Source organism: Tiliqua scincoides, chromosome 11 (assembly GCF_035046505.1).
Source record: "Tiliqua scincoides isolate rTilSci1 chromosome 11, rTilSci1.hap2, whole genome shotgun sequence".
NCBI classification, from domain to species: domain Eukaryota; kingdom Metazoa; phylum Chordata; class Lepidosauria; order Squamata; family Scincidae; genus Tiliqua; species Tiliqua scincoides.
In genome coordinates, this window is record NC_089831.1 from 6,776,060 (window position 1) to 6,803,965 (window position 27,906).

At 45.7% G+C, this 27,906-nt stretch overlaps 1 protein-coding gene and 1 pseudogene across 2 annotated transcripts in view; both read left to right on the forward strand.

Annotated features, from left to right (window-relative positions):
• Positions 1–27,906, forward strand: part of BMP1 (bone morphogenetic protein 1) — a 162,450-nt gene that overhangs the window by 73,424 nt on the left and 61,120 nt on the right. For both annotated transcript variants that reach the window (XM_066639788.1, XM_066639787.1), the window contains exons 2-6: positions 4,680–4,793; positions 9,558–9,713; positions 12,267–12,384; positions 17,893–18,071; positions 19,226–19,331. In XM_066639788.1, the coding sequence (XP_066495885.1) occupies positions 4,680–4,793; positions 9,558–9,713; positions 12,267–12,384; positions 17,893–18,071; positions 19,226–19,331 (673 nt within the window). The remainder of the gene's footprint in view (positions 1–4,679; positions 4,794–9,557; positions 9,714–12,266; positions 12,385–17,892; positions 18,072–19,225; positions 19,332–27,906) is intronic.
• On the forward strand, positions 14,190–14,307 carry LOC136662723 (5S ribosomal RNA; annotated as a pseudogene).

Genomic DNA, 27,906 nt, shown 5'->3' on the forward strand with positions numbered 1-27,906 from the left:
TACTCAGAAGTAACAGACATTATAGTCAATCAGGCTTACTCCCCAGGAAAGTGTGGCTAGGATTGTAGCCATCATCTGCTTTTTAGATCAGGGGGTCTCCAAACTATGGCCTGGGGGCCACACCCGGCCCGCCAAAATATTTTATCCGGCCCACAGTAACTTGTTTTGTTTTTTGACAGAGCATATATCATTTCTCAATTAAACGTGGCCTTGTTAATTCATAATAGTCACATATTTCTTTTGTTCTGACTCATCCTGCTGATTACAAAAAAGATCCAAGTAAAACCTTTTCATAAGTAAAACTTATTCATTCATTTAAATTTCATTCATTCATTTATAAAACTGATTTTCTTTTTGGACCCCAAAAATGTGTCAAATATACGATGCGGCCCTTGTACTGAAAAGTTTGGAGACCCTTGTTTTAGATAAATACCCTTTCAAGGCCATGAACACTGCAGGCTCCTTGATCCATCATGTTTCTGTGTTGCTGTGTACAGTCTTATAGGGTCAAACTACGCGTACACGTGATAACAAGGATATTGTTTTTAATGTCGAAAACAATGTCTGGATCAGGTCCAGGGTATGTTAGGGGGATTTTTTTCTTCACTGTGATCCAGATCAGGCCCCCATGGGAGCTTCCCAAGCTTCAAAGGAATCAGTGAGAGATTCCCTCTTGGATAAGGTTGCCAGCTCTGACTGAAGCTATTCCTGAAGATTTTTTTTTCTTGCCAACATGACATAATGCCATTAAGCCAAGAAGACTGTTAAAATCTCCAGGATAGCTTTCAGTAGTCACTTGAAGATTGATGCGGATTTGTGGAGATTCCAGATTGCTAAAGGGTTGGCAACCCTATTCCTGGGGCAAATAGCTGTGGGAACGGATGGATTGGATTGGGACTCCAAGGGCAAAAGCCCGCCTCCCTCCATGCTGTAGACCCAGTCTGGTCCCCACAGCAACTCTTTTCATTTCTTTAAAAACTCTTAAACAACCCTGGGTCACTTGACAATTAATATTGTTAATTACTATTAACAATTAACATTGCAATTAACTATTAACATTGTTTCTACTTTGGCCTACAGATAGTTCAGGTAGTAAATGAAATCACACTCCATTTAGACATGTGCAAAATGTCACATTCCTTTTAGACATGTGCAAAGTAAGTATTGAGCAGAAATGTGTTTTTTAATTACAGGACTCAGGGCTTCTAGTTACAGAACGTGGCAGTGTGCAGGAGTTGCTGAAGGTGATCTTTTGCCTGACACTGCCTCTTCTGTGTATCCCTGCCCCACTGCACCAAAGGCAGTGAGCATGCCTCCTACCCCCTACTTTTCTCCTAAGAAAAACGGGAAGTGCGGAACACCCTGGGCATACGCATCTCACACTTCCTGTTTTGTTTAAAGGGACCATGCAAAGAAAGAGAAAGGGTAGGAGGCAAGTTTTCTGGTTCACAAAATTAACTGGAAGTGGGTTGAAGCAGCTCCATTTGCAATGGGCTTCTTGGCAGAGTTGGGTTGAAAAGCCCCCCCAAGTGTTTTTTCTCACTTGATGCGACTTGTAACAGTTTCCTAACCCTTGGATTGCCCCTTGAAGTGTGCACGCATGTGTGTGTGCATGCATTTGCATGCATGTACTTGTGCAATTGCAAAATTCTGGGATCCCTGGTATTATTCTTCTGGAATGAGGAAGCATATCCCCAAACCTCCTCTAGGAGAAGAGAACTGAACTGAGGTTCTCTGCAAAAACTCTGTGCTTATTATCCTTTCCTTTCAACTTGACCATATGGTTTTGATCTTTGTGTGGCAGTTGAATGGGAGGTTATTTGAGTATCCCTTGGCTGTATGTTCTCAGATTAGCCTAGCAGAGAGAGAGAGAGAGAGAGGGAGAGAGAATGTGTACTAGAAAGGGAACTTGCAAAAGAAGCTTGAGGTTAAAACAATTTGTGTAATAATAATTTTTTTAAAAAAGTCTCGAAGACATGCAGCAGCTTTTATGGGAACCAGATGTTCAAATACTGCAGCTGCCAGCAGAACTGGTGAGCTGATGAAGGTACTCAGATGCCATCAATCATGGCAGCTGCTTTCCCTGCATGCATTGTGTTTTCATATAAAAGAAGCAGGGGGTGGAGATTGAGATGGGAGCAATGAAAACTTGCATTCTTTCCAAGGTGCAGCTTTGTGGAACTGAAAGTTCTGCTCTTTACCTTCCCCATCCAGAGAATCTGAAAAGCCTGAGCTGCCAAAAAGAGAGAGCAACTATAATTCCTGAATTGGTTACTCCAGTCTTACACTCCAACAAATGTGGCGGTTTATTTTCTGATGATAAACCCAATCCATCACAGCTTTTGAGATGAAACCCCTATGCCCAAAAGACCTCAAGCTGTTCCGTGAACGTTCCCTAGATCCATGATCACGGCGCTTGAGGATGGAATTTAGAAACCAGAGGCTGGGGATAAGCAGGGTTTGAGGCTGAAGGTTCTGCACTCTGCAGGATTCCTTCTCCTTCCTCCACGGCTGGTAGAAGTAACCAAAATAAAAACAGATTCACATAGTTGGCATAAAGTACTCTGTTTGCAAAACTTGGCTTATAGAAAATCATTTTTCCACAGGACTGTATATATGTTCCTAGTTCCAGTATGATTGCACGATACAAGGGCATGACTTTTCTCCAAAGTTCGTTTATTTTAAGAACTAATTTGGATTATTGTGAACCTTTTAAAATTCAGGATGTGTAAAATTCTGTTCTGGAGTCAAATATGGAAGCTAAAGCACTCCCTCTTTACATACCAGACAGGGGGCATTTCTATTAGTCTTGCCCAGTGTTTCCCAAACTGGGGGTCAGAATCCACCAGTGGGTTGTGAGCTGATTTTTGGTGGGTCACGAAAGGTTTTTGAAACATTTAAAAAAAAACAAACTTTGCAAGCAGCCTTGCCTGGTTCGCATAAGAAACGTGTTAGCTGGAATGTTAACCCATGGTATGATGTGATCTGCATACCCCCAAATTAAAATCTCACGTTTTTTAAATTTTCTCTAGTGTTTACTGTGCCATAAATCATGTGTGAACCCAGTCTGAGCCTTTTGTCTGACCTAGTAGTCTCTAACTGTACGTCTTGCTCTCCTCTTCAGCCTTCTGGGTGCCCTGGGGAATGACTATAAAGGTTTGGGGAAACAGTCCTTGAACTCCATTTCTAGGGAGGGGCTAGCAAATGTCCACACACACACACACACACACACACACTATTCGTAAGGTTTCTAGCAATCTTGAGAGCACAGGGCCCCAATTATTATTAATAATTTATTAATCATTAATAATAATAATAATAATTCTCTCTCTTTTGTCTAGTGGGTCATTGTAGGGCGTCATTTTAAAAAGTGAGTCCTGGTGCTAAAATGTTTGGGAAGTACTGGTCTAGCCACTACTAGAACCATGGTTATTAGCATAGGAGTAAAGGCATAAAAAGGAAATAATCAAGATATAAAAGAATTGCTTATAACCAGGGTATACAGCAGAGTGGAATATTTGAAGATGCATCATGCCAGGCTACTTTGGTGTGCCTTTTTCTGATGATAACTGGATGAACATGACTAGATAATAGAAAAAAATGCCACTGATGTGGTTTGGTTGGATTTTGATAAAAGCGCTTCCTATTACACCACATTAAATTTACTTTTTAAGCAGTTAAAAGTGGATGCAGGCCCTTGTAGGATAAACTCCAAACCAATTAAAGGTGAAAATGACAACATTTTTTGCTAATGGCAAATGTACAAGTTGGAGAGAAGTAACTGGTGAAGTTCTTTGAAGCCTGGTCTCAGGACTCATTTTATTCCATGTCTATTTCCACAAACGGCCTTAAGGACAAAAGTAAGCGTGTGTTGATGAAATGTGTGGATAACACAAAACTTTCAAAAATATTTTCAATACAATGAAAGAACTGGGAATTGTGCAAGGCAGATGACCTCATGAACTGGAGTAATAGAAATGGAATGAAATAGAATAGTATAAGATGTAAGGTTATGCATTTGGGGACTAACAACATGGGTCTGTTGTTCTTGGCCAGAGACTTCTCAGCTGGAAACATCAGAGAAGGAGTGAGATCTAGAGATCTTGGTTGATCACAACATGATTGAGCCACAAATGTGGTGCAGCTGCAAAAAAGACAAATTCAATTAATGGGTGACGTATCTGATTGCAGTATTTCTAGTGATGGGAACGACGTATTATTAATACACTTGCTTAAGGCACTGGTGAGGCATCATTTTGGAATTCTTGTGTCCAGGGGTCACAGGGCCCAATCCTATTCAGTGCTCGAGCACCAGTGGAGCCCACTTAAGTCACTTTGAGTGCAGTGATTTTCAATCTTTTTCACCTTATGGCACACTGACAAGGCACTAAAATTGTCAAGACACACCAACAGTGTTTTGACAATTGACAAGGTACACCACGTTGCTGGTGGGTGGGGGGCTCACATCCCCCAATGGACCTGCTAATAAACGACCATCCCCAAACTCCCATGGCACACCTGTAGACCATTCACGGCACAGCAATGTGCCGTGGCACACTGGTTGAAAATTGTTGCCCTAGTGGGAGAAAATGTAGGGTATGATTTTAAAAAATACATTTAAACAAAGTCTAGACAGAGCAACTAAAAACTTTCTCACATGCTGTCCTCCTGTTTTCCAGCTGCCTTTTTAGGAGACATTGCCTTGGATGAGGAAGATCTCAAGATGTTCCAGGTGGACAGGGTTGTGGATCTCACACGACACACCATTGAGAGAACGGCCGCCAACTCTTCAGGTACAGTGCCAACAGTGATGTGACAGAGGCTCAAACACCATAGTCTAGGCCTGAGGCACCCCACATAGAGAGAAAAGAAACGTGTGACTTCCACATCCCTGGTGTCAAGCTTACAAAAGAGTCTGGAATGATAACATCATCCAACAGTCTGAGAGCATATCTTCATTCCTACATGTTTTGACATTGTGTCTCACAGCCTCCACATTCTCCATTTAAAATAACCAGAGCACATTAATCCAGTATGTACACTTATGAAGATGCAAGGTACTGAACCCAAGAAAGCCATAGGGCCTGTGTTCCTTGTAAGCGGTGTGGCTGCATGGTTGCACTATCTCTTTGCAGCACAGAGTTCAACAACCTGGAATTTTGGCAATAATGTGAAATACCATCGCTGACTGTCTAGGGATGACTCCACAACACAGTTGCAATGCCACACACAAGAAAAAGGGGTCTGCACATGGTGCATGTTCTTAGAAGAAATGTAGCATAAGACTTGTTCTGACTTAATTTTCTCTATGTTGATTTGGATGTGAGCTCTCCCCTGCCCCTAGGAGGGTAAACTGAAGGTTGTCTTTATTCGGGCATTCACTTCTCTCCGCAGGGAAGGGAGTTCACAAGTGCAAGACCTGCTCTTGATCTCCATTGTGCTATACTATGCAATATGTGACACTCAGAGGTGAACTGCTATTGGGTATCAGTTCAGTAAACAGATAGCATCTCTCCACAGCATAAGAAAATTGGGATGTATGCATTTGATTTATAGCCCTACCAGCCCATAGCAAGTAGCACTCCTGTCAGAGCACATTCTGCATATGGTGGTGGAGGTGGTGGAAGAGTGACCAGACAAGCCCAGGGCACTATCTCTTTCTTCCCCCAATTGTACCAACTGGCTCTTGTATCTTTTTCAAGTAAGCAGAACTCCTGGGGGAAGCTGAGAACAGTACAGGCCTGCGGCAATCAACCTTCTGCATATATGGTGGTGGTCAAAGCACAACAGAGAGGCTCTTAATGAGGCAATCAGATCTCCCATTGCCTGCAGTTGTTTACACAACAGAGGCAATGGGTCTCCAGTAGCCTGTGCAGGGGCTGCCTGGCAGGGAGTGTCTGTTTACACAACAAAGGCACTAGATTGGGCTGAATGTTTGCTTAAGGACCTAACCACATAACAGGATTGGAGGATTGGATTGGAGTATCCCTGTTTAAGTGGCACACACCTGTAATTTCCTGAGCTCAGTGGTTGTCTTTATGGAAACATCACGTTTGAATTTCATTTCCACGTTTGAATCGACTTTCTCGGGTTTCATCATTTTATAGACCCTTTGCATCGAAGTTCTTCTCTGTAGTCTTAGCTACAGGACCCCCCAAACCCAGCTTTATTGCTCCGCTGACTTTCTGCATCACCAAAGATCAACAGGAGTCCATGATATCCATCATGGTCCTGTTGAAAGCAAGGGGTTATGAGACCACTATTAGTTCAGCTGCTGTTACTGAGGGAGAGCCTGGAAAAGGGTGTGCAGCCACCCTGGCATGGATCCACTGATAATATTGACAAGTTCCAGGTTCACCTTGGTGATGACAAAAGTAACTGGGTTCACGTGAGTCCGTCTCTCAGCCTTCCCCAAGAAAGCTTCCATGCAGCCGTCTGCATTTCCTTGGCAGCGAAGGGAGGATGAGATTTTTATCATGGCTTCAACAGATATCTCTCTGGTAGTGACATTTGCGCAGTCTGTTGGCAACCTTCAGTCTCGAAAGACTATGGTATCACACTCTGAATGGTGGTTCTGGAACAGCGTCTAGTGTGGCTGAAAAGACCAATTCGGGAGTGACAATCCCTTCCACACTGGGAGCAAGTGCAGTCTGTCCCTGGTCTGTCTCCCTGGCTATGGGCCTTCCTTCTTTGCCTCTTTGCCTCAGTCTGTTGGCCAAGTGCCAACTCCTGCGACGCCGCTGGAATCAACCGTTATTGGCTTCTGCCTTTCCATTGGACCATTCCAGCGACGTGGAGAGGGGGGATTTGCTGCGTGGGTAACAGCCTATCCTCAATACCTTCTTTACCCAGGCTTCGTGCACTGGAGAGTACACTCCAACTTCGCCATACGGCGTCGGCACAACACGGGAAGCAGCAGTTTATCTGAACGCCTTAGGAGTGGACCTCAACAATGGAGTGGGAAACCCTGGCCTCTGAGCGGCCCGCTTGGAGGCAGGCTGTGCAGCATGGCCTTTCCCAGTTTGAAGAGACACTTGGCCAACAGACTGAGACATTTGCTCAGTTAGAATAATACCCCAATTGAAAAAGGGATGGTAAAATCTAGATTGGAGGAGTTATACGATAGGCAACAATGAAGTACTTAGATTCCAACAAAGGAGGCAGTAAAAGTAGCCTGTTTGTGTGTGTGTGTTTTAATCGTCACCATTAGGTGCGCAGGCCTGAAGAAAGTAACTACAGTCGTTGGAAAATCTAGCAGAATCCTACTAGATTTTGTTGCTGGGTTTGGGGGTGGGGGCAGGGAGTAGTCATGGTGATCATTTTATTCACATTCCGAATGCCTTGTTGCAAGTAAATGACCCAAATGAGCCCTAGAAGCCTCCATACACATTGTGGTCTTTCTGGGGCAGGCTGTGTACTCCCCACCACACCAGCAGCTGTGGAAAGGACCCATTTTGATATCAGGAGGCGCAAAGGGAGCCCTCAAATGCTCCTGCACTTGTATGGCTCGAGCAGAAAATTATTGTGATTGCCCTTGTCAGAGATCCAGACTATAAAGCATCGGTATGAGCTTTTGGCCCTTGCTCTGTTCTTTCTCGTTGCCTTTAGGGTAGAATCTCTTTGCCAGGTAGAGCTTTCTGTAGGCTTTCGTGACAGCTTGGCTAATAAAAGAGCATTCCAGACAATTTGGAGACAATGATCTTGGCATACGCAGTTGTGCTTTTATCTGATCTTGCTGTAACAAAAAGCCAAAAATTTGGGCAAAAAGCTACTTTTTCACAGCCAAATATGCACAGCATGTGAGTAACCTCGCCATGTTCTGTACCACCCTAGTACAGAAAAACCAGCAATTTATTTTCTTGACATGACAGTGGCCAGGATACTTAGAGAAATAGCAGGCAGTCTACTATTGTTGTTGTTTTTTAATTACTTCTTATCAGCTTTGCTGCATGTTAAAGATCAGTATAAATACCCAGCATGCTCTAACTGAGCACTGGAACCACAAGAATAAAAATCATGTCTAGGAATTTGGAAAATGCTCATCCAATGTTCAGAAGACCAAACTGCTTAACTGGGCCATTCAGGGTTAAATGACTGCTTCTTGGAAGCAGCGTTCAATGGAAAAACAGCCTGGAGGTAAAGGGTTAAATACCCACAGTCTCTGGGTACTGGAGTCCCAGTCTGAATTATAACCCAATTTATCCTTGGTAATACTGAGTCTGACCTATACACTGATTCATTTAGCATCATGTGTAGTTTGGGCTTTTTGTTTGTATCAGAAAGGAATTAAGAGCCCAATCCTAAAGGCCCACAGCACTGGTGCTGAAGTCCAGGTGCTAGGTTGACGGCATCTTTACAGCACCCTTGGAGGAAACAGCACTGGTGCTGGGCCAGTGTCAGTCGATGCTGGACCCAGTGCCAGGTGGAGGATGTCTGGAAGTGAGTAGTGCCGCTACTGGCAGTATGAGAGTTCAGGGTAGGGGGAGGCGTTCTGGAGTGGGAGTGGGACAAGCGAAGACCTCCTCCACCTTAACCTATCCCCCGTGTCGGGCTGCAAAACCTGACAGGGAGTTGTCAAGTCAATGTTGGCAAAATAGGCTGGCATAGACTTGAGAAGCCCCATTGCGGGGCCTGGGGCTTTTCTCAGGAGAAAGGGACAGAAGTCTTTCCCCAGGAGACCTCCGTTGGCTTCCTGGTGCCTGCGGGATACAGCAGTCACCATTTTGGTGCTGCTATTCCTCTGGGTACCAGGAAGGATAGAATTGGGCTGTAAGAGAAATTATATAATTCAATTTGTGCAGAGGATTTCAACAGTAAATTGCCATCTCTTGTAGAGTAAGTACTAAGACTTTGGAGGTCGCAGTAAACAGCAGTTGGGTCAACTGTCTGCCTGCTGTCATTGAAGCTGGCCTGGTAAAGGGCTCAGTAGGCAACTGGCTGTGCTGTTTTGACCTTAGACATCAAATAGAAGGAGAGAGGGAAAGAGGAGTAAAAGTAGTAGGAGCTTCTGAAGACCAACTCTGAAGAATGTGTCCCAAGAGAAGGAGGAGTCAGTGGGAATGAGAGCAAAGAAGAGGAGTGTGCATGGAACAGTAATGTGAAGGCGGTGAAAGTGCATGGATCGATTTGAAATCAGGAGCCACAGTTTTGGCTGCAGGCCCCACATTTTAATCTGTTGTAGTCAGCAGAGGCGTAACGAGATCCAGCATTTGTAAATGAGTTACATTCTAGCTCAAATCTCAACATGCCTTTTAACACTGAGGACCATTAGTCATTTGAGCAAACTGATGATTGACTGGCAACATGGATAAATCAACACTAATCTGATTTTCCAGTCGGTTTTGTTTTAGTACAGCGAACTGTGCTCTAGGCAGCTCCTGAAGCGTTCACAAGACCAGTTCAACCCACTGAAACCCAGTGGTGAAAAAAGCCAGCTCTGATCCTTTCTTCTCTGGAGTGGGGGGGGGGGTTCCATGAAATCAGAGAACTACAGACATGTGCATATAGGTTCAAAATGTGTCTTTTCACAGGCTGCTTTTCGCTTGCCTCTTTCACAGGGATTAGTTCCAACAGCACCAGCATCAGCACCAGGAAACAGCAGAGGAAAAGATGGAAGCAGGGTCGGCCTCGGGGCCGCCGAGCTGCCACGTCCCGTCCGGAAAGGGTGTGGCCAGATGGAGTCATTCCTTATGTGATCAGTGGAAATTTCACTGGTGAGTTGACATGGGTTGAAGTGTTCACATGCTGTTCAACCTTCAGCCTCTTGCCATTTGGTCTCTGCAATGTGATTCAAATGAAACAGTGGAGTTTAGTGACAAGGTCTTCCTTATATTTTAGGAAAGAGTGTCTTCTCGTACTCTTGCTCTCATGAGTTAATGCTCATTTCCCAGGGCATGTTAAATGAAAGAGACTGGCTGTACAGTATTCTGATGGTCCTTTGTAGAGACTTACACAGTAGATCTCTGTAGATCTCTCTATTGTCCGATATACAGTAGATCTCTCCATTGTCTGCATCCCCATGGAAATACGATCTATCATAATCTGTAGTGCTTTACCTTGTTGATCCCATGTAAATTTATGTTCGGACATCTGATTATTATTTGTTTTATTATTTAAAGAATCTCTGTCCTGCACTTTCCCCTCCCATTAGGGGACTGCTCAACATGGTTAAGAACATGATTTAAAAACAAAAAATGCAGAAATAAAATAGCACCTAAAAGCAGATTAAAAAAACAGCGATACTCAACAGCATGTCATCACGGTCGATGGAGGAACATGCAAAAGAGCCCTCTCTGATTAACTCAGCTAATTGACCTTTTCCTGTGAGTAGAGGCAGTTCTTCAGATATGCTGCCCCCAAGCTGTTTACGGCTCTTCAAGGTCAAATCCAGCACCTTGAATTGCACTTGGAAATGAACTGGCAACCACTATGGATGGACCAGTGCAGGCAAGATGTGCTCACCATGCCTTTTGAGCTGGTCAGTGGTTGCAGCAACGTTCTGCACAATCTGAAGTTTCTGAATGATCTTCAAGGGCAGCCCCACAAAGACTAGATTGTAGTAGACCAGCCAAGATGTAACCAATATGTGGATATGGGTAATCTATTCTGATTCCTGGGGTCATTGCAGTCTACCCGTGAGGTGGACAGAAGAGTCCGTTTTGAATGGCAGACTCGAGGAGACAGCAAACTGGCAGTCGGTTCCCTGTGCCTTCCTGCAACATCCCGACCCAGCTGCTGCTTTATCCTTTCTCACTGTCCCTGTGGAGCAAGTGGGGAAAAGACTGGGAGGTGGGCTTTCCTCCTCCTCCTCCTCCAGTGCTGCTCCCAAAGAACATTGCAGACCTGTTCCCAATGAGGAGGAGGACTGTCAACTCCTTCATATCTTCAAAACTGGCTTGGTAGGAAGGATCTTGGTAGCAGAACACCCAAGATTCTGCCCCCTGGTCACTTTTGAAGATGCTGCAGGTGGAGGAGGAAGGGGTTGAGATGGCAGTGGCACTTGTGCAAGCATGCAGAAGCACATTGAAGAGCAAAAGGGGGCAGAATTTGGGCACCACACTGGCTTGGGCTGGGCCTGCCTGGAGTCATTTAGGCAAATACGATTGCATTATAATAAATAATTACCACACAGCTTCACTGAGTAATCATCTCTTACAAATGGAATTAGTAAGGTTCTGCCAATACAGGTCTATAACAACTGTAGCTCTCCATCCATCCATCCCAGACAGACGCCCTGCAATAAGAAGTGAGCTGTTAATGTGAAGAAAGTTCCCAAGTGGGAGAGGCTTTGCAGAACACAGAGGCCCTTGGATGTTCTGCTGCTAAATTTCAAGTTGCGAGGCTTGGGATTTCTGTTCAGCTGAGCCAGGTGTGCACTTCTGAAAGCAACTGTTATACCTTAAAACTTCTATCCTACATGTTAGCTGGTATCCTGTTGTCATTTTGCAAGCTGGCTAGAGAAAATAGAAGCTTGAGTTGAGTTGAGTTCTGAAGCTTCTAACAGCCCAATCCGAAGCTTCCCGGCTCCCAGAGGAACAGCTGCGCCAAGATAGCAACTGCTGTATCCCGTGAGTGTGGGGAATCCGCTGGAGGTCTTCTTGGGGGAAGGGACGTTTGACCCCTTCCCCCAAGTAAGGGTGCAAGCCCTGCAATGGGGCTTCTGACTTGAGAACCTCCATGTTGGGCTTTTCAGCCCGACACAGAGGATAGGATCCAGTGGGTTCCTCTTCTTGCCCCAACGTCCCCCTGCCTTGGAACACCGCCCCACCCCACCCCACCCCAAACACCTTCACCACTGCCCAGCAGTGCTACTCACCTCTGGGCATTCCCCACCCAGCACTGGGCACAGTGCCAACTGGCACTGGCCCAGGGCCGGCATTCCTTCCTCCAAGGGTGCTGTAAACATGCTTATTTACGACACCTAGCACCGGTGCTGGAGCTCAGCACCAGTGCTAGGGGTCTTTAGGATTGGGACCCAAGTCAGTGGAGTGATAGCCAGGTATGTAAAAGTCCAAAAGGATGTAATCTGATCGTTTCCTGCTTGGGGTGGGGGAATTCTCTGCTGAAGTGCCGCATGAAGCCTAGAGTTCTGTCCCATCTACTGAAGAGGCACCTCCTTCCTAGAGTCCTCCATGAGGGGTTACAGGTGCTCTAGAATTGCCTGCTGCCATATGTCGCTCTTGACTCTGCTTCTCACACGGTTCAGGGAGCCGGATAAGGTGTCTTTTTCCTCTGCTCACCCTTTGCCTTCTTCCTGTTTGCTGCAGGCAATCAGCGGGCCATCTTTCGGCAGGCCATGCGCCACTGGGAGAAGCACACCTGCGTCACCTTCTTGGAGCGAAATGACGAAGACAGCTACATTGTGTTTACATTAAGGCCTTGTGGGTAAGCAGGGGGCAGATCTTCTCAGCTGGCAGTAGTGCTTCTGTTACATAAAGCCACAGGGGGGGGAAAAAAAAAACCAATGGGGAAAATACTAACATGTCCTAAAAAGGGAATTGCATTGCTCTATACATATCTGGGCTCTCTTGCTGAAGTGGAAGGGAGTCTTTGCCAAATGATTAACAGCCCAGTCCTGAGCTGCCCGTTGTGCCAAAACGGCTGCCACAGTATCCTGCACACATCCTGTAGCTGCTGGTGGCCTGACACAGAGGCTCAGGATTGTCCTAGCTCCCTCCCGCCCCACTCCTTCCTCCTGGCACGCCTCCTCCCTCCCCTCCCTCCTCCTCCCCCCGCTCCGCCTCTGCCTTCCCCCCACGCCACCACTCACTTTTCTGCTACCCAGCGGTCTGTGCGACCGCTGAGCTGTAGAGCGTCGGTGATCCACCAGCGCTGAGCTCACACTGGCACTGAGGGCCATGAACATACTTTAAGACATATTTGCGACACTCGCCGCCGGCAGAGCACCGGCGATGCGAGCTCAGGATTGGGTTCTAAGGCATTAGACCAGAGGTCTCCAAACTTTTTGACCAGAGGGCGCATGAAATATCTGGCGCAGTGCTGAGGGCCGGGAAAAAATTTAAATAGAAAATTTAAATAAATAAATTAGAGATGGAACTTAGATGAATGAATTAATGAATGAGTGGGCTCATTCACTCCGCCTCTCCGGCCCTCAGAACACTCTCCAGATGCAATCAGAACACAGCTCTGGTCCTGTTCAGTCGAGTGGACCAGAAGTTTTCAGGGAACAAGAGGCTGTCCGCGAGCTGGATATAGGCTCGCTGCGGGCCGCATCTGGCCCCCGGGCCAGGGTTTGGAAACCCCTGCATTAGACCAAGGGTCAAAGACAGTTGACTTGTCAGCCAGCATAGTTTCCTGGTGAACTTGTTTTATACAATCAGCTGTTCTTGGAGGACAATCTCTTGAACCACTGCAACCTCCTCCACCCCCTGTCGTTTCCAAGGGCTGAATCAGAGGTTGGACTGAACTGAAAGAGAAGGAAAGAGCCCTTCATGCCGTTCACCCTTATTTTTTCCTGGGATAAGTGATCCAAGGTTTTATCTGGGGAAAAACTGTAGCAAAGCCATTACCTCTGATACCTTTTTTTCCAAACACACTGTCTTCACCTGACTCTTGGTTGAGTCAATGGGAGTGTTGAACTTATGTCACCTCTTTTGCAACTGAAGTGCCACTCTTTCGCCATTGACCTCTCAGCAAACATGGTTTCCAATCAACTTACCCCCTCCCACCACCACTGCCCCCTTGTCCACCCAGTTTTCCTTCTCAAGCTGGCTGACTTCCACCAATAATATGTACTGTCGGTACAAGGTCCTTTTTAGGCAAAAATTTCCCTGCGCCAGAATACCTTTGCCAGCAAAAGGAGACTTTGGACCCATCCTGTCCTTGACCAACAGGCACAAAAAGAGAATGTTCTGTGAATTAGGCAAAAGAATAGCAGAGTAATAGAATGAATTGTGCAAAATAAAATAGTATGCAAATTTGATATATTCAAGTTGCAGAATTCAGCTTTTACGGTGCAGAATTTTGATTACTTTCATGCAGCGGTTCCCACACCTTGGTCACAGCGCGCTTCTTTCATGGTGGCCTCTTTATCCTGGCTCTCCTGGTTGCCTGCCATCTTGGATTGTGAGAATTTGTGCAATCCAAGATGGCAGTGCCTGGGAGAACCAGGAAGGTACATCATGTGGTGCCCCTGTGAGTCCACCACAGCACCCGGTTTGGAAACCACTGCCTAGCAACTGTTACCCTGCACACGCCTGATCTTGTCTGATCTCGGAAGCTAAGCAGGGTCAGGTCTGGTTAGTACTTGGATGGGAGACCACCTGGGAACACCAGGTGCTGTAGGCTTATACCATAGTCTTTCCATGCCTGATCTCGTCTGATCTCGGAAGCTAAGTAGGGTCAGGTCTGGTTAGTACTTGGATGGGAGACCGCCTGGGAATACCGGGAGCTGTAGGCTTATACCATAGTCTTTCCATGCCTGATCTCGTCTGATCTCGGAAGCTAAGTAGGGTCAGGTCTGGTTAGTACTTGGATGGGAGACCACCTGGGAATACCGGGAGCTATAGGCTTATACCATAGTCTTTCCATGCCTGATCTCGTCTGATCTCGGAAGCTAAGTAGGGTCAGGTCTGGTTAGTACTTGGATGGGAGACCACCTGGGAACACCGGGTGCTGTAGGCTTATACCATAGTCTTTCCATGCCTGATCTCGTCTGATCTCGGAAGCTAAGCAGGGTCAGGCCTGGTTAGTACTTGAATGGGAGACCGCCTGGGAATACCGGGTGCTGTAGGCTTCTACCATAGTCTTTCGAGACTGAAGCTTGCCAACCAATGCATGTTTATACTTTTCCTTTTTCTTTCTTTTTTCTTTTGCATAGCACAAGTACCTCTAGTGAAGCTCCAGAATTAACCCCTATGGGTAGGGGAGTTTGAAAATGAATTCATTTTTTCACAGATTTCATGATTTGACAAAAAAAAAAAAAAATTAAAAAGCAGAAAGCAGTGTTGTGTGTTTTTATTCCAAGTTCTCATTTTTGTTAATTTTAAGCAGTTTAAAAGTGTAGGTACTAGTTATCGGTGATATAGTGTAGCAGTTGCAGCCATAGTATTATTTCTAACTGAAAAAGTAATCTAGTATTTTAATTTCTGGAAATTACCTTAAACACCAAAATGTGGCGTTTTGTGCTTTCAGGTGTGTTATTAACAATAATTAACAATTGTTTTTAACAATAATAATATTAAAAATAAAAATAAAAAAACCACCTCTACCTATGAGCCATGGTTTAGCTGGGGGTGAAAGACCACCAGCTCTCTCTGCAGATAATTGATAAGTAGCCACTGCATTGCAAATGGCATTTGAATGTACCTATAGTCTTAGACCAGTCGAGGCTGCTGGGTGACCAGATGTCATAACTGCAAAAAGAGCACAAGGCACCCCAAAATTTAGGACATCCAAGAAAAATGTAGGATATGATAGACTAAACACTAAAAACAGTCATAGATTGATTTCATGTGGTTAATTTAAACACTAGATTGCTTGTTATTAAATTTAAAACTCATGTTGGCAACCTTCAGTCTCGAAAGACTGTTATCGTGCTCTGAAATTTAAAACTATATTACTTATAATTTATTACATATAGTTTATTAATTGCAAGAAGCCTATGTGCTGCCTGCAGGGGCCGCTCATAGAAAAAGGAGGACATTTAAGTTCTCTTCCAGGTCTCAGGGCTAAAAAAGAGTACCTGTCCTAGAAAAAGAGGACATTGGGTCACCCTGGTTGAGGCAAACCTCTGTATTCTTGAAGCCTACTCCAGAGGGTGGGTGAGGCTTTATACAGTTACTGCCACCTATCAGTAAGGGTTTATAATTGTGGGTCCCATGTGTCTGGGTGTAGCTGGGCCTTGCATGCAAAATGCAAAGAGAAGTAGCATTAAAGTGTGGCATGAATCTAATGCTCGCACAACTTTTGGAGGTAGAAAAAGTTTTCCTTACAAGTCAATATGTGAACACAGTTTTTATAACACAAAAGTGATGAAAATTTAGTAGGGCTTCCAGAGGCCAGATGAATTGTTGTGCAAGCTGTATCCTAGTCTAGACTAGAAAATGGAGCCAGCTTTGGATTGAGCAGTTCTAACCTCTATTTGGTATTCCAGCCTAGACCCCGAAGTTACAAAAATGAGGGAGTGATAGAGAGCTTGCGCTTCCGTGGTTGCTTGTAAACACTCGGATTCCATCTTCTGTCCAAATGTGACCCTTTTGCCTTGACGTGTAAGCAAACAGTGGCAGCTGCTGGATTTTACTTTCCCATCCTGATAAAGACCACAGAACTATCTTGCTGCCAAGGTCTTGTTTGGGAAGATGAGAACCACCAAGGTTAGGAGTGTTTTGTGTTTTCAAGAAGCTGCAAGAAGCTGTTAAAGTTTCCAAAGGGCCGAGGCAGCAGGGATGCTATCTCAGTATGGCGTTACTGTGATTTCTTAACCATTGGAAAGGCTGCAGTTTCCCCACCCATCATAGGCCCCATGGATTGCATCAGGCTATCTTACTCATTCAATTTGTCTGTGAACTCTAATCCATAAATGAAGGCCGTGAGAAGTTTGCTAGAGCAGTGGTTCTCACACATTTAACACCGGGACCCACTTTTTAGAATGAGAATCTGTCAGGACCCACCAGAAGTGATGTATGACCAGAAGTAACATCATCAAGCAGGAAAATTTTTAACAATCCTACCCACACTTACCCAGGAATAAGTCCCATTGACTATCATTGTTCAAAGAATATACAGTACATAGTAGTTTGTTAAAAGTACAGGTCTGTAACATTTCCCCAAATGCAGTCACATACCATGGTAGCATCAAGTCTAATATATTGAAAGTAAAATATTGAAATGAATGGGGACCCACCTGAAATTGGCTCGTGACCCATATAGTGGGTCCTGACCCACAGTTTGAGAAACACTGTGCTAGAGAGTTGTTTCTCTCTAAGCCTTTTGTTCCCAAATGTTTTAGCACCAGGACCCAATTTTTAAAATGAAACTCTGTAGAGATCTACCTAGATTTGTCACTTTAAAAAATGAGATCTAGAATGAAATAATATTTATTTGTTTGTTTATTTATTTATAATAACCAGAAAAGAGACGCTTAAACATTTATCTCCCTATAGTTACACATGCTTGCACACTGCAGGAGTGATTTGCAGAGTAATTAGCACCTGCAGTATCTGATTTTTGAACACCCTCAGGGCTTGAGGCAATTAGTTATCTGATCTTTCCATCACCCTTTGGGGACCCACCAAAAATCAGGTCAGAACCCACCAGTAGGTTCTGACCCATAGTTTGGGAACCACTGTTCTAGGCCATTTCATAGGAATCCATTTCTCAATTAAACAAAATAACTCATTATGGAATGTTGTGCCTCTGTTTGGCTATCACACGTCTTGAAAAATGGTGTGAGATGGCACAGGTTTGAAGTCAAGTGTAGGTTTCCATCCCATAGTAGTACTCCAGAGCTCTTGGCTATGAATGAATGCTGGGGGTTCTTTGAAACTACATGGAGCAATCCTAACCACTTGAGCTTTCCCTGTCTCCAGCTGTGAGAGGAGAATGGTTGTAATTTTACCCTCTGCTGCTCCTTGGACATAAGAAGAGCCCTGCTAGAACAGAACAAAGACCCATCTAGTCCAGTATTCTGTTTCCTGAATTGGCAACCAGAATCCCTCTGGGAAATCCACAAGCAGGAGATCCCAGCACCTCCTTCCAGCATTGCTCCCCTGCAGTTTGTATTCTGAGACACGTTGCCTCTGAACCTCCTTGTCTTTTCTGCAGTGAGAGGCAGAAGAAAAGTTTTGCCTTGTGCCCTTGCTTGTCTTAGGACTTCTCTTGTCCACTTGCAAGTGATACATTGAGTGCAGTGTTCTTTTATTCCCCATTCAGGTGCTGTTCCTACGTGGGGCGCAGAGGAGGGGGACCTCAGGCCATCTCCATTGGGAAAAACTGTGACAAATTTGGCATTGTCGTGCATGAGCTAGGCCATGTCATTGGCTTCTGGCATGAACACACACGTCCTGACAGGGACGCGCACGTGTCCATTATTCGTGAGAACATCCAACCAGGTAAAGGTTCCAATTTCTCCCCTACTCTTCCTAGTCTCCATCTTCCCACGATTCCCCATCCCAACACAGCAAAGTCGTAGAAAGCAAGCATAAGAAGACCAGCAACAGCTGTTTGCTTCATGGCGCACGGGAGTTCCACCAGTCCTTCCACCACCCATTCACGCTTTTCTATATATTTTCTGCTCTGACCTCTTGCTAGTGGTGCTTTTTGCCCCACGCACTCCCCATGCATTGCTTACCCACACCCTGCTTATCTATTTCCATTCCTAGAGCATTTTACAGTGTCCAGTGCATCAAGAACACGTGGAAAGCAGTGTTGCACATGCTTCAAAGAGCCTTGCAGCGCAATCCTGCGCATGCCTAACCAAAAGTACATTCCACTGCAGGGCCCATGAGAGGCGGATAAAGGTGCTAAATTGTACCTGGGCCCAGGGTCAAAAAGGGGGCTCAGGAAACACAGAAGGGGCCCAGAAATTTCCTGGGATCTTACATTTTCCAATCTCTTCCAAATTTGCTACCTGCACTATTGCAGGCCTGTGGTAGTTACTGCTGGGCCCAGGAATGCATACATGACACTCCTCAACACAATGTCAAATCTGGGATGAAACTGGCCTCCTTTATTGAGCTGCTGAAGCTACATGGGCAGGTTCACCTGGGCTCTGCATTGGGGAGCCCAGTAGACCTGGGCTCCAATGAATTTTCCAGTTGTTGCCACCCTCCCCTGCTCTGTTTCATCCCCTCCCCTCCCCCTTTGGGAAGGGACCCAAAATAAACTTTGTACCCCCTGATAAAACTCCTCTCAGAGGCCCAGTTCCATTGTAGTTCAATTGGACTTTCTCCCAGGAACATGTGCACAGGTTTGTAGCCCAAGGGACGCATGGAGCAAGAGTGCTCTTAGTTTGGCTACAGAGTTGCTGTGGGGCTATGCCAGAAATCGCAAACTATTGCTCACTCAGCATGAATTTGGTAGCCTGAATTAAGGCACTGCCCCAGAGCTTTCTTAAGAGGGTGTATCCCTAATCTCTTTTCATTGGAGAGTAGCATAAAACTATGCAGAGTGAGAGACAGGGGAGCTACCAGCACAACGGGAGCAGAGTTTTACTCTATAGCCTGGCCTGTTTTTCTCACGCTTCTGCGTCTTGCTGTTTCCGCAGGGCAGGAGTATAACTTTCTGAAGATGGAGCCTGAAGAGGTGGAGTCTTTGGGTGAGACGTATGATTTCGACAGTATCATGCACTATGCCAGGAACACCTTCTCCAAGTGAGAGTCCAGAACATATGTTCATAGCTCACCCGCATGCATATGTGCACCTGGTTCCCCTTCCAGGGGAAGGCTGCACCTTGAGTAAGATGTTTCCTGGTTTAACTTTATAGGTTCTTCCCAACCACAAACCTTGGAATGGAGCCAACAGGCTCTCAGGGATGTGAAAGTCCTTGCTGGACTAGCCCACAAAAGTCAAACCAGGTCACCCCTTTGCATTAATACTGGTAGTCTTTACCTAAATCAGTCCTTACTGTTTTGGGGGGAGAGGTGGTTCTTTGACACACACCCCCAACAATTCTCCAGGTTACCCTTACTCTCTTTGTCCCTAAGATCAGCCATTTCCCAGATATGGGGAACACTAAAGACCAAACTAGATGATATGCCTTCTTCATGATTCATACTTGATTTTTCTTATTGAAATAACATGCAGGGGACCTCAATGAGGTCAGGGTGTGCCAGAGTGGGAACTTTTATCCTTTGCCCAATGATCCTGGTATGAATTGGGTGCCCTCCTCAAGTTTGTTAATTTCCCCAGGAGAAAAACTCCCTTTGGGCCCAGCAGGTGTTGGGGGGAGGGGTCCAGATTGCGACCATGGGGGGAAAGCGGGGAAAGCCTTACCTCTCCATCATTCTAATCCTACGCTTGTGTGTGCTACTCTCATTAGAAAATTAAGCATTCGAGCCCCAGTCGTGCAACAAACATGTTGTATCATGTGGGCCAGACAAGTCTTGCTGTGGTTGAGACAGAAGGTCATGGGTTCATGATTGCTTTAGCAACACATAAATGACTCTATGAAATTGCAATGAGCAAATTGTCTCTAGGGGCTTAGGCAGAGCTCCTTGTCAATCTGGGAACTGGAGATCATTTCAGTCACACTTATTCATCTTTCCCAGAAGCTAAAATGAAAAATAGTCAGGTCATATCATGAGTCTGGGACCATGGGTAGCGCACTGTGCAGCTGATGTCTGGGACAAATAGCAGACAGGAGAGGACCCACTTAGGCCATCCTACATGGAAGGTAATCTTGCTTCTTTCCCCAGACTTCCAGTACGGTCTTCAATCTCCTGACTAGAGCAGGGTCCACTCTGCTTATTTATTTTTAATGTGGCTGTGCCCCCTAGGTTACTTGTGCTTCTGGAAGAGGAATGATGTTATCACAACACACTCTTTTATTTTTGTACCACCTGGAAAGACCTGTAGCTTTTCAGGATGGGATGCAAAACTTCACAGGTATGGCAACCAGAGCCAAACTCACAACCTTGCCCTACCCTTTAAGATGTCAGTGTGGCTACTCTGCAAAATTCTGATTTACAGAGATAGAGTATAAGGATTGGAGATAATAGTGGGGGGGAGGGGTACTGGAATTTGGCTCACGGGGGCATCCAAAATCTTTTGAGATTCCCATGTGATGGGAGAAGGAAATAAAGATGTGATGGAGAGAAGCTCTGTTGGAATGGAGTGGAGTAGGTGCAGGAGGTGATACAATCTGGAGCAGAGTGATGGGTTTAGTGGAGTTTCTCCCAAGAAAATAAATAGAACCAGGCCTTTTAGTAGCCCGATGGAAGGCTGGGACAAATATTTCACACACAAAACCTGAATCCTGTAAATGCCAGGAGAACTCCTGTCTTCGCTTCATCCTTTATGTCTTGGGGTGGAGGCTTTAGAGTTGCCAGGCTCTTATGGAACCCTGAAGTTCTTTTCTTTCCTAGTCTGACTCTTGAATAGCACCACAGTGGGCCTTTCTATGTCCATACACAATCAGACACCGAAAGAACTGCTGACTGTACTTCTACAGCACGTGTGCCCAAGCAAGAGCTGGAGAGTTTGTGAGACAAAGAAACAGCTGCTTCATTCATGGGGCAGGGGGTGCTCTGGTGCCAGAGGGAAGAAGGGGGAACTGGGGGGAGGCTTGCAGTCAGGTACAGTGAAGAGGAAAAACTGTTGACTCAGTGAGTCTGGCTGCTCTGAGACTCTTTGAAATGGGGATATTCCTCTCCGAAACCCAAAGGAAACCCTGCTTTGCTCTCCACTCCCGAGTCTGGTGCCAGAGGGTTATTGCAGAAGAGCCACTGAATAAGCTTAAGCTTTGCCGAAGAGGAGAAGCTCATCACGTGATGGCCTCAAGGCAGAAACCAGGCCTCTGTCAAAACAGCCCTGGCAGCCTCCACCAAGAGCTGGCAATGACTGAGTGGCTCCCGACCTTCTCTAGGAATTGGGAGCAGAGTCAACTGTTTGCCTTGAGAAAGGCAGTCTGTGCACTGGTGCTATATCAGTTCCGCACTCTCTCGAGCTTGTGCTGCTTGCTTCTCTGTTTCCATATGAGCACACAGCTTCATGGCAGCTGACTCTACTTTCAGACGTGGCCTGCTGAAATAAAAGTGTGGCAAGTGACCCCTTAAAAGAGAGGTAGCTTTTCCCCCTAAGATCGCTTCTGTCAAAAGTTCTGGTTTCCAAACTTTTAGCACCGGGACCCACTTTTTAGAATCAGAATCTATCAGGACCCACCAGAAGTGATATCATAATCACAAGCGATATCATCAAGCAGGAAAATTTTTAACAAACCTAGACTGCAATCCTACCCACACTTACCCAGGAGTAAATCCCATTTACTATCATTGGTGAAAGCATATACAGAGTAGCCTGTTCAAAGTACAGGTCTGTAACATTTCCCCAAATGCGGTCACATACTATAGTAGTAGCATCAAGTCTAATAGATTAAAAATAAAATAAAATATTTTTATTTTGAATGAGGACCCACCTGAAATTGGCGCCCAACCCGCAGTTTGAGAAACACTGCCTTAACCAGCATGGCATGTGAGATTTGGATCAAGCATTACAGAGACCCACCATTTAACCTGTTAGTGTGTCCTCCGACTTGGATTTTTCTTCTGTCATTCAAATCCAACTTCAGAAACGTGTGTTGAGTGTGAATTCTGCAAATCAGGACAAAAATGTCTCCTCTGGGCAAACCCCAGCATGCCTTGTGCCACCTCACCCTTTTGCTAGCACCCTCTCACCTGTGCTTTTCTAAAGGTGAGGTTTGTGTGCGTGTGTGTTAAGAAAGTGCCCTAATTTATACTTAACAAGGTTGAGGTGGGCCTGGATAATTCTGCAGTGGAAAATGGCAGGAATAGCAAAAAGACAGATGTACAAATCTGGGCACAATTGGCAGTGTCTTGAGCAAAGTTTTCAAAAATGTAAAGCTAAAGATCTGGGACAGGTGTGGCGAATTCATTTCATGCAGCGGGCCAAATAGCATTCATGATACCTGCTGAGGGCCAGAAGTGATGTCATTAGGCCAGAGTGATGTCATTAAACAGGTCATAACCAGAAATAAGCACTTTTTCTCACTTAGGAACTCATTAGCTGCAAATGACTGAAAGACAAAAAATACACAAACTTTGGTCATATTTCAAGATATGGGTCAGCCCAATTATCTTGTGGGTGATGCCTTTCAGCAGGGTCACCTAAGCATGGCTCAGCAACTGAGAGCCTGAAACCAGATGAAAAGCTTCTACGGGCTGCATCTCACCCCCAGGCTTAACACCCCTGATCTCGGAGAAGGCGGTCTGTATGAATCAGTATCTCTCACTGGATTAACAAATGAGAGCAACAACTGCCAGCACAAATGGGCAGAATTTTGGAGATGAAGTTGCACCACTTTGCCTCTGCTTGTTTTTTGTTCCTGTGAACATAAAAGCTGCTTTATTTTGAGCACTGATCCTTGAAGCTCAGTCCTGCTCACACTGACCAGTATCAGCTTTCCAGGGTTTCAGAACAGGCCTTCCCTAGCCGTACCTGGAGGTGCAGCCGGGGATTGAACAGGGGCCTTTCTGCATGCCAAGCATGCTGGAGGATCCACAGTCATCCCCAATTCTTCTGGTTGCTTATGAGGTTTATGCCCCTCCTGTTGCTGTGAATGCCCTCAAGGCAGCTTACAACAATGAATGAAAGCAATAGAATACAAACAACCAAAAGACAATAATAAAACCATAAAGATGGAAACTGCAGTCAGCTGATAAAAACAGCAGCTAAAAAACATTTTAAAAGTCAGTGTCTTTAAAAATGTGAGAGGAGTGAATGGACTTTGCCAGGTATTTGAAAGATAGCAGGGATGGTGTCAGGTGTACCTGCCCTGAGAAGACCCTTTCTCTAGTTCCCACCTGCCGGACCTTACTGCGTACACTCCTTCCCACTGAATCCACCTTTTACTGGACCCCGATCTAGAAGTGTCTAGAACAGTGTTTCTCAAACTGTGGATTGGGACACACTAGGCGGGTCACAAACCAATTTCAGGTGGGTCCCCATTCATTTCAATATTTTGTTTAATATATCAGACTTAATACTACCAAGGTATGTGACTGCATTTGGGGAAATGTTACAGATCTGTACTTTGAACAGGCTACTCTGTACGTGCTTTTAACAATGACAGTAAATGGGATTTGCTCCTGGGTAAGTGTGGGTAGGATTGTGGCCTAGGATTGTTAAGAAGCTTCCTGCTTGATGATATCACTTCCGGCCATGACATCACTTCTGGTGATGTCAGATTCTTCTTCACTTCCTGACAGAATCTGATTCTAAAAAGTGGGTCCCGGTGCTTTTGAGAATCACTAGTCTAGAAGCTCTCTGCCTCTTTCAGAGTAAAGCAGTGCTCCCTCTAATGCCATCACACTACTGTGCAGAGGCCCTCCATGGTCTCTTGTACCATTGTGGGGTACAACAAGGTGCTTAGAGCAGCAACTGTTACCCTGCACATGCCCGATGTCGTCTGATCTTGGAAGCTAAGCAGGGTCAGGCCTGGTTAGTACAGTACTTGGATGGGAGACCACCTGGGAACACCGGGTGCTGTAGGCTTATACCATAGTCTTTCAAGACTGAAGGTTGCCAACCATCTCCCTATACTGAACACTATCTCCCGATCTTGTCTGATCTCCAAAGCTAAGCAGGGTCAGGCCTGATTAGTACTTGGATGGGAGACCGCCTGGGAATACCGGGCACTGTAGGCTTATACCATAGTCTTTCGAGACTGAAGGTTGCCAACCAACCAGAGATGATATCAGACATCATCACCAAACTTCTGGGTTGCTGAGCTCTGAAGTGTAAGGAACTCAGCTTCGAATGGCACAGCCGTACAGCTCAGAGCAGCCATTTTCAACCACTGTGCCGTGGCACACTGGTGCGCTGCGAATGGTCTGCAGGTCTGCCATGGGAATTTGGGGGAGGGACACCAGCAACGTGGCGTGCCTTGTCAGTTGTCAGAAACTGATGGTACCTTTAGTACCTTGTCAGCGTGCCATGAGATGAAAAAGGTTGAAAATCAATGGCTTAGAGGGAACCGTAGTAATTGGTGGAAGCTGCTTTCTCTGGCTTTGGTGCCAAATGTTGGAAACCTCCATTCTCTTCCCCTGTTCCCCAAACACATATACCTTGCCAAATCCCCAGCTACCAGCACGAGAGGCAGGCAATGCAATAAAAAAAGGATAATATTCCTCCTGGCCCTCATCCACTAGTTCGGCTCAAAACCAAATTAAATTCACAGGTTTTGTCCAAATGGCATAACGATATTGGACGAATGAGTTCCAGCTGAAGTACACCATAGATCTGTTATTTCCTGGTTGTTACAGCCCCTTCCCCCAGTGTCAGCAGAGGATTCTTGTCCGGAAAATAATCTCCAAAGCTTGGATTTCAGTAATCTAAGAGATGGAGATTTAACCCCCTTCCTTGGGAGCCTCATCTAAGCTCATCATGTTGTTTGTCCAAGCCTGTTGCTGGGTATGTTTTCTTGCCCCTTCTACCTGTGATCGTGCATTGGCAAAGAGTGTCCTGAACTTGGTATATGAACCAAGCTGGCATTTTCTCAGAGGTGCATCAGCCCAAAGTCTGTTCTTGCTTGCACGGAGTTGCCTCTTGTGTCTGCCCAGGGAAGCACCTTCCCTTTCATTTCACCGCTGCCAAGGGGTTAGTGAGGTTTCGGAGGTGCAAATTGCTAATTACAGTAGCATCACATTGGAGCTCCTGGAAAGGAGGCCAAGAAGCTGAGCCCAGATTCCCCAGCTATGGCTTGTTGCAGACAGGCTTGCATTGCAATCTGTTGCTCATCAGATGGTGCTTTTATCCACTGTCAGGCTGGGCTCTCTTTTGTTGGGCCTCTTGCCTCTAGATTGTCCTTCCTTTTTGTTGGACTTGCCGACATTTTCGGGGGGGGGGGGTTGGATCTACCAGTAAGTTCAAGGATTCTTGCACACTCCTCAGATGCATGTGGCTGCAGGCTATGAAGGTGTGGCTTGCAGAACATTTGTTCTTGCTCAGCATTTTCCTTCTGTTTGGCATGCTCAGGCTAGTTGAGCAGTCAACTTTATCCAGGCTGCCGAGGACATGATCTCTTTTCTGGAAGGTAGAACAAAACCCAACTGTGGTGGGTTTGTGAGTATTGCTCCCAAACTACCTGTAAGGTAAGGAGAAGTTCTTTATGGTAAGGGTTGCCACCTTTCCTTCTTACAAGTAGTGCCTTGAGTAACTGACTGTGGTTGGGAGTTGGGTAGTAGAGGCATAAGAACAAGAGAAGAGCACTGTTGGGTCAGGCTCAGGGCCCATCTAGTACAGCTTCCTGTATCTCACAGTGACCCACCAGATGCCTCAGGGAGACGCGAGACAAAGAGGTACCTGCATCCTGTTGTCACTCCCTTGCATCTGGCATTCAGAGATAGACTACTTCTAAAACCAGCAGGTTGTACATACCCATTATGGCTTGCAACCTGTGATTTTCCTCCAGAAATCTGTCTAAACCCCTTTTCAAGGCATCTAGGCCTGATGTCATCACCACATCCTGTGGAAAGGAGTTCCGCAGACTAATTACATGCTGAATAAAGAAATATTTTCTTTTGTCTGTCCTAACTCTCCCAACACTCAATTTTAGTAGATGTCCCCTGGTACTGGTGTTGTATAAGAAGGAAAAGAACACCCCTCTATCCACACTATCCATCCCCCGCATTATTTTGTATGTCTCAATCATGCACCCCCCAGATGCTTTTTTTCTAGACCGAAGAGCCCCAAATCCTGTAGCCTTTCCTCGTAAGGGAGGTGCTCCAGCCCAGTAAAAATTTTGGTCACTCTCTTCTGCACCTTTTCCATTTCCATGATATATTTTCAAGATATGGTAACCAGAACTGGATGCAATTCTCTAGGTGTGACCTTACCATTGATTTGTGCAATGACATCATAATATTAGCTATTTTATTCTCAGCACCTTTTTTTAATGATCCCAAGCATGGAATTGGCCTTCTTCACGGCCACCACACATTGGGTCAACACTTCCATTGAGCTATCCACCAGCACCCCAAAATCTCTCTTCTAATCTGTCACCAGCAGATCTAGTAGTAGTAGATCACAGACTTTCTAGTAGTGGGTAACCCCTCCTACTTGCTTCGGAGGTAGGGATGTATAAATACAGTAACTTTGTGCTTGCCCTTCCATGTTGATGCAGTCTAAGAACACAGTCCCACAGTTATATCCATTTTGACACACCAACTGTAAAAGGACTCAAGCACTTTAAATAGAAATCTCTGGTCTTTAGGCTGGACCTAGACTTGTGAGCTACCTGGGAGTGAACGCTGAGCCAGACACAGAGGGAAACTTTGGCCCCTGTGATTGTCAGTCAGTATGAAGCCTCCACATGCCTGATCTCGGAAGCTAAGCAGGGTCAGGCCTGGTTAGTACTTGGATGGGAGACTGCCTGGGAATACCAGGGGCTGTAGGCTTATACCATGATCTCGGAAGCTAAGCAGGGTCAGGCCTGGTTAGAACCTGGATGGGAGACCGCCTGGGAATACCGGGTGCTGTAGGCTTATACCATGATCTCGGAAGCTAAGCAGGGTCAGGCCTGGTTAGTACTTGGATGGGAGACCGCCTGGGAATACCGGGTGCTGTAGGCTTATACCATAGTCTTTCGAGACTGAAGGTTGCCAACCAACCATGAAGCCTCTGGCTTGGATGGGCCTGGTATTAATTTTAGGGATTTGCCTCGTTGATGGAGCCGTACCTTGGTCCTGCATTTCAGGCTCCATTTGACTTTGACTCAAGGCTCCAGGTTGTCTCCAGTTCCTAGCAACGGGCCTGGGTTGAGGAATCTATACTCTGGATTTGGATATGACTAATCCTGGCCCTGGGCTTCAGCCCATGATTTCAAAGTTGCTCTGCAATCACTGTTCAACCACAGACTGTTCAAATTGTCTTCCAGCAAGAACCAAAGTTTGGGGTACTCAAATGATAGGACAGTTTTGTAGTGCATGGGGTGTCCTACTTTTTATGGCCTCCCACTTTTCCAAATGGTGACACTAATAGGCTGTGATGTCTGCAGAGTTCCCCCCTCCGATATCCCCTTCTCCCAAGAGCTTTGCTTAATCCCTCTAGCTTTGCACGCATCTTTCAAAAACAAGTCTGGTATTTTTAAGTCATCCTGAGAAACCAAGACAGCTGGGCATTGACAGACTTGCCCTTTCATGACTCAGATTCCAAGATTTACAGGAAACTCCACAGAGTTCACTCACGGCAATGGGATGTTATCCCTAGGAT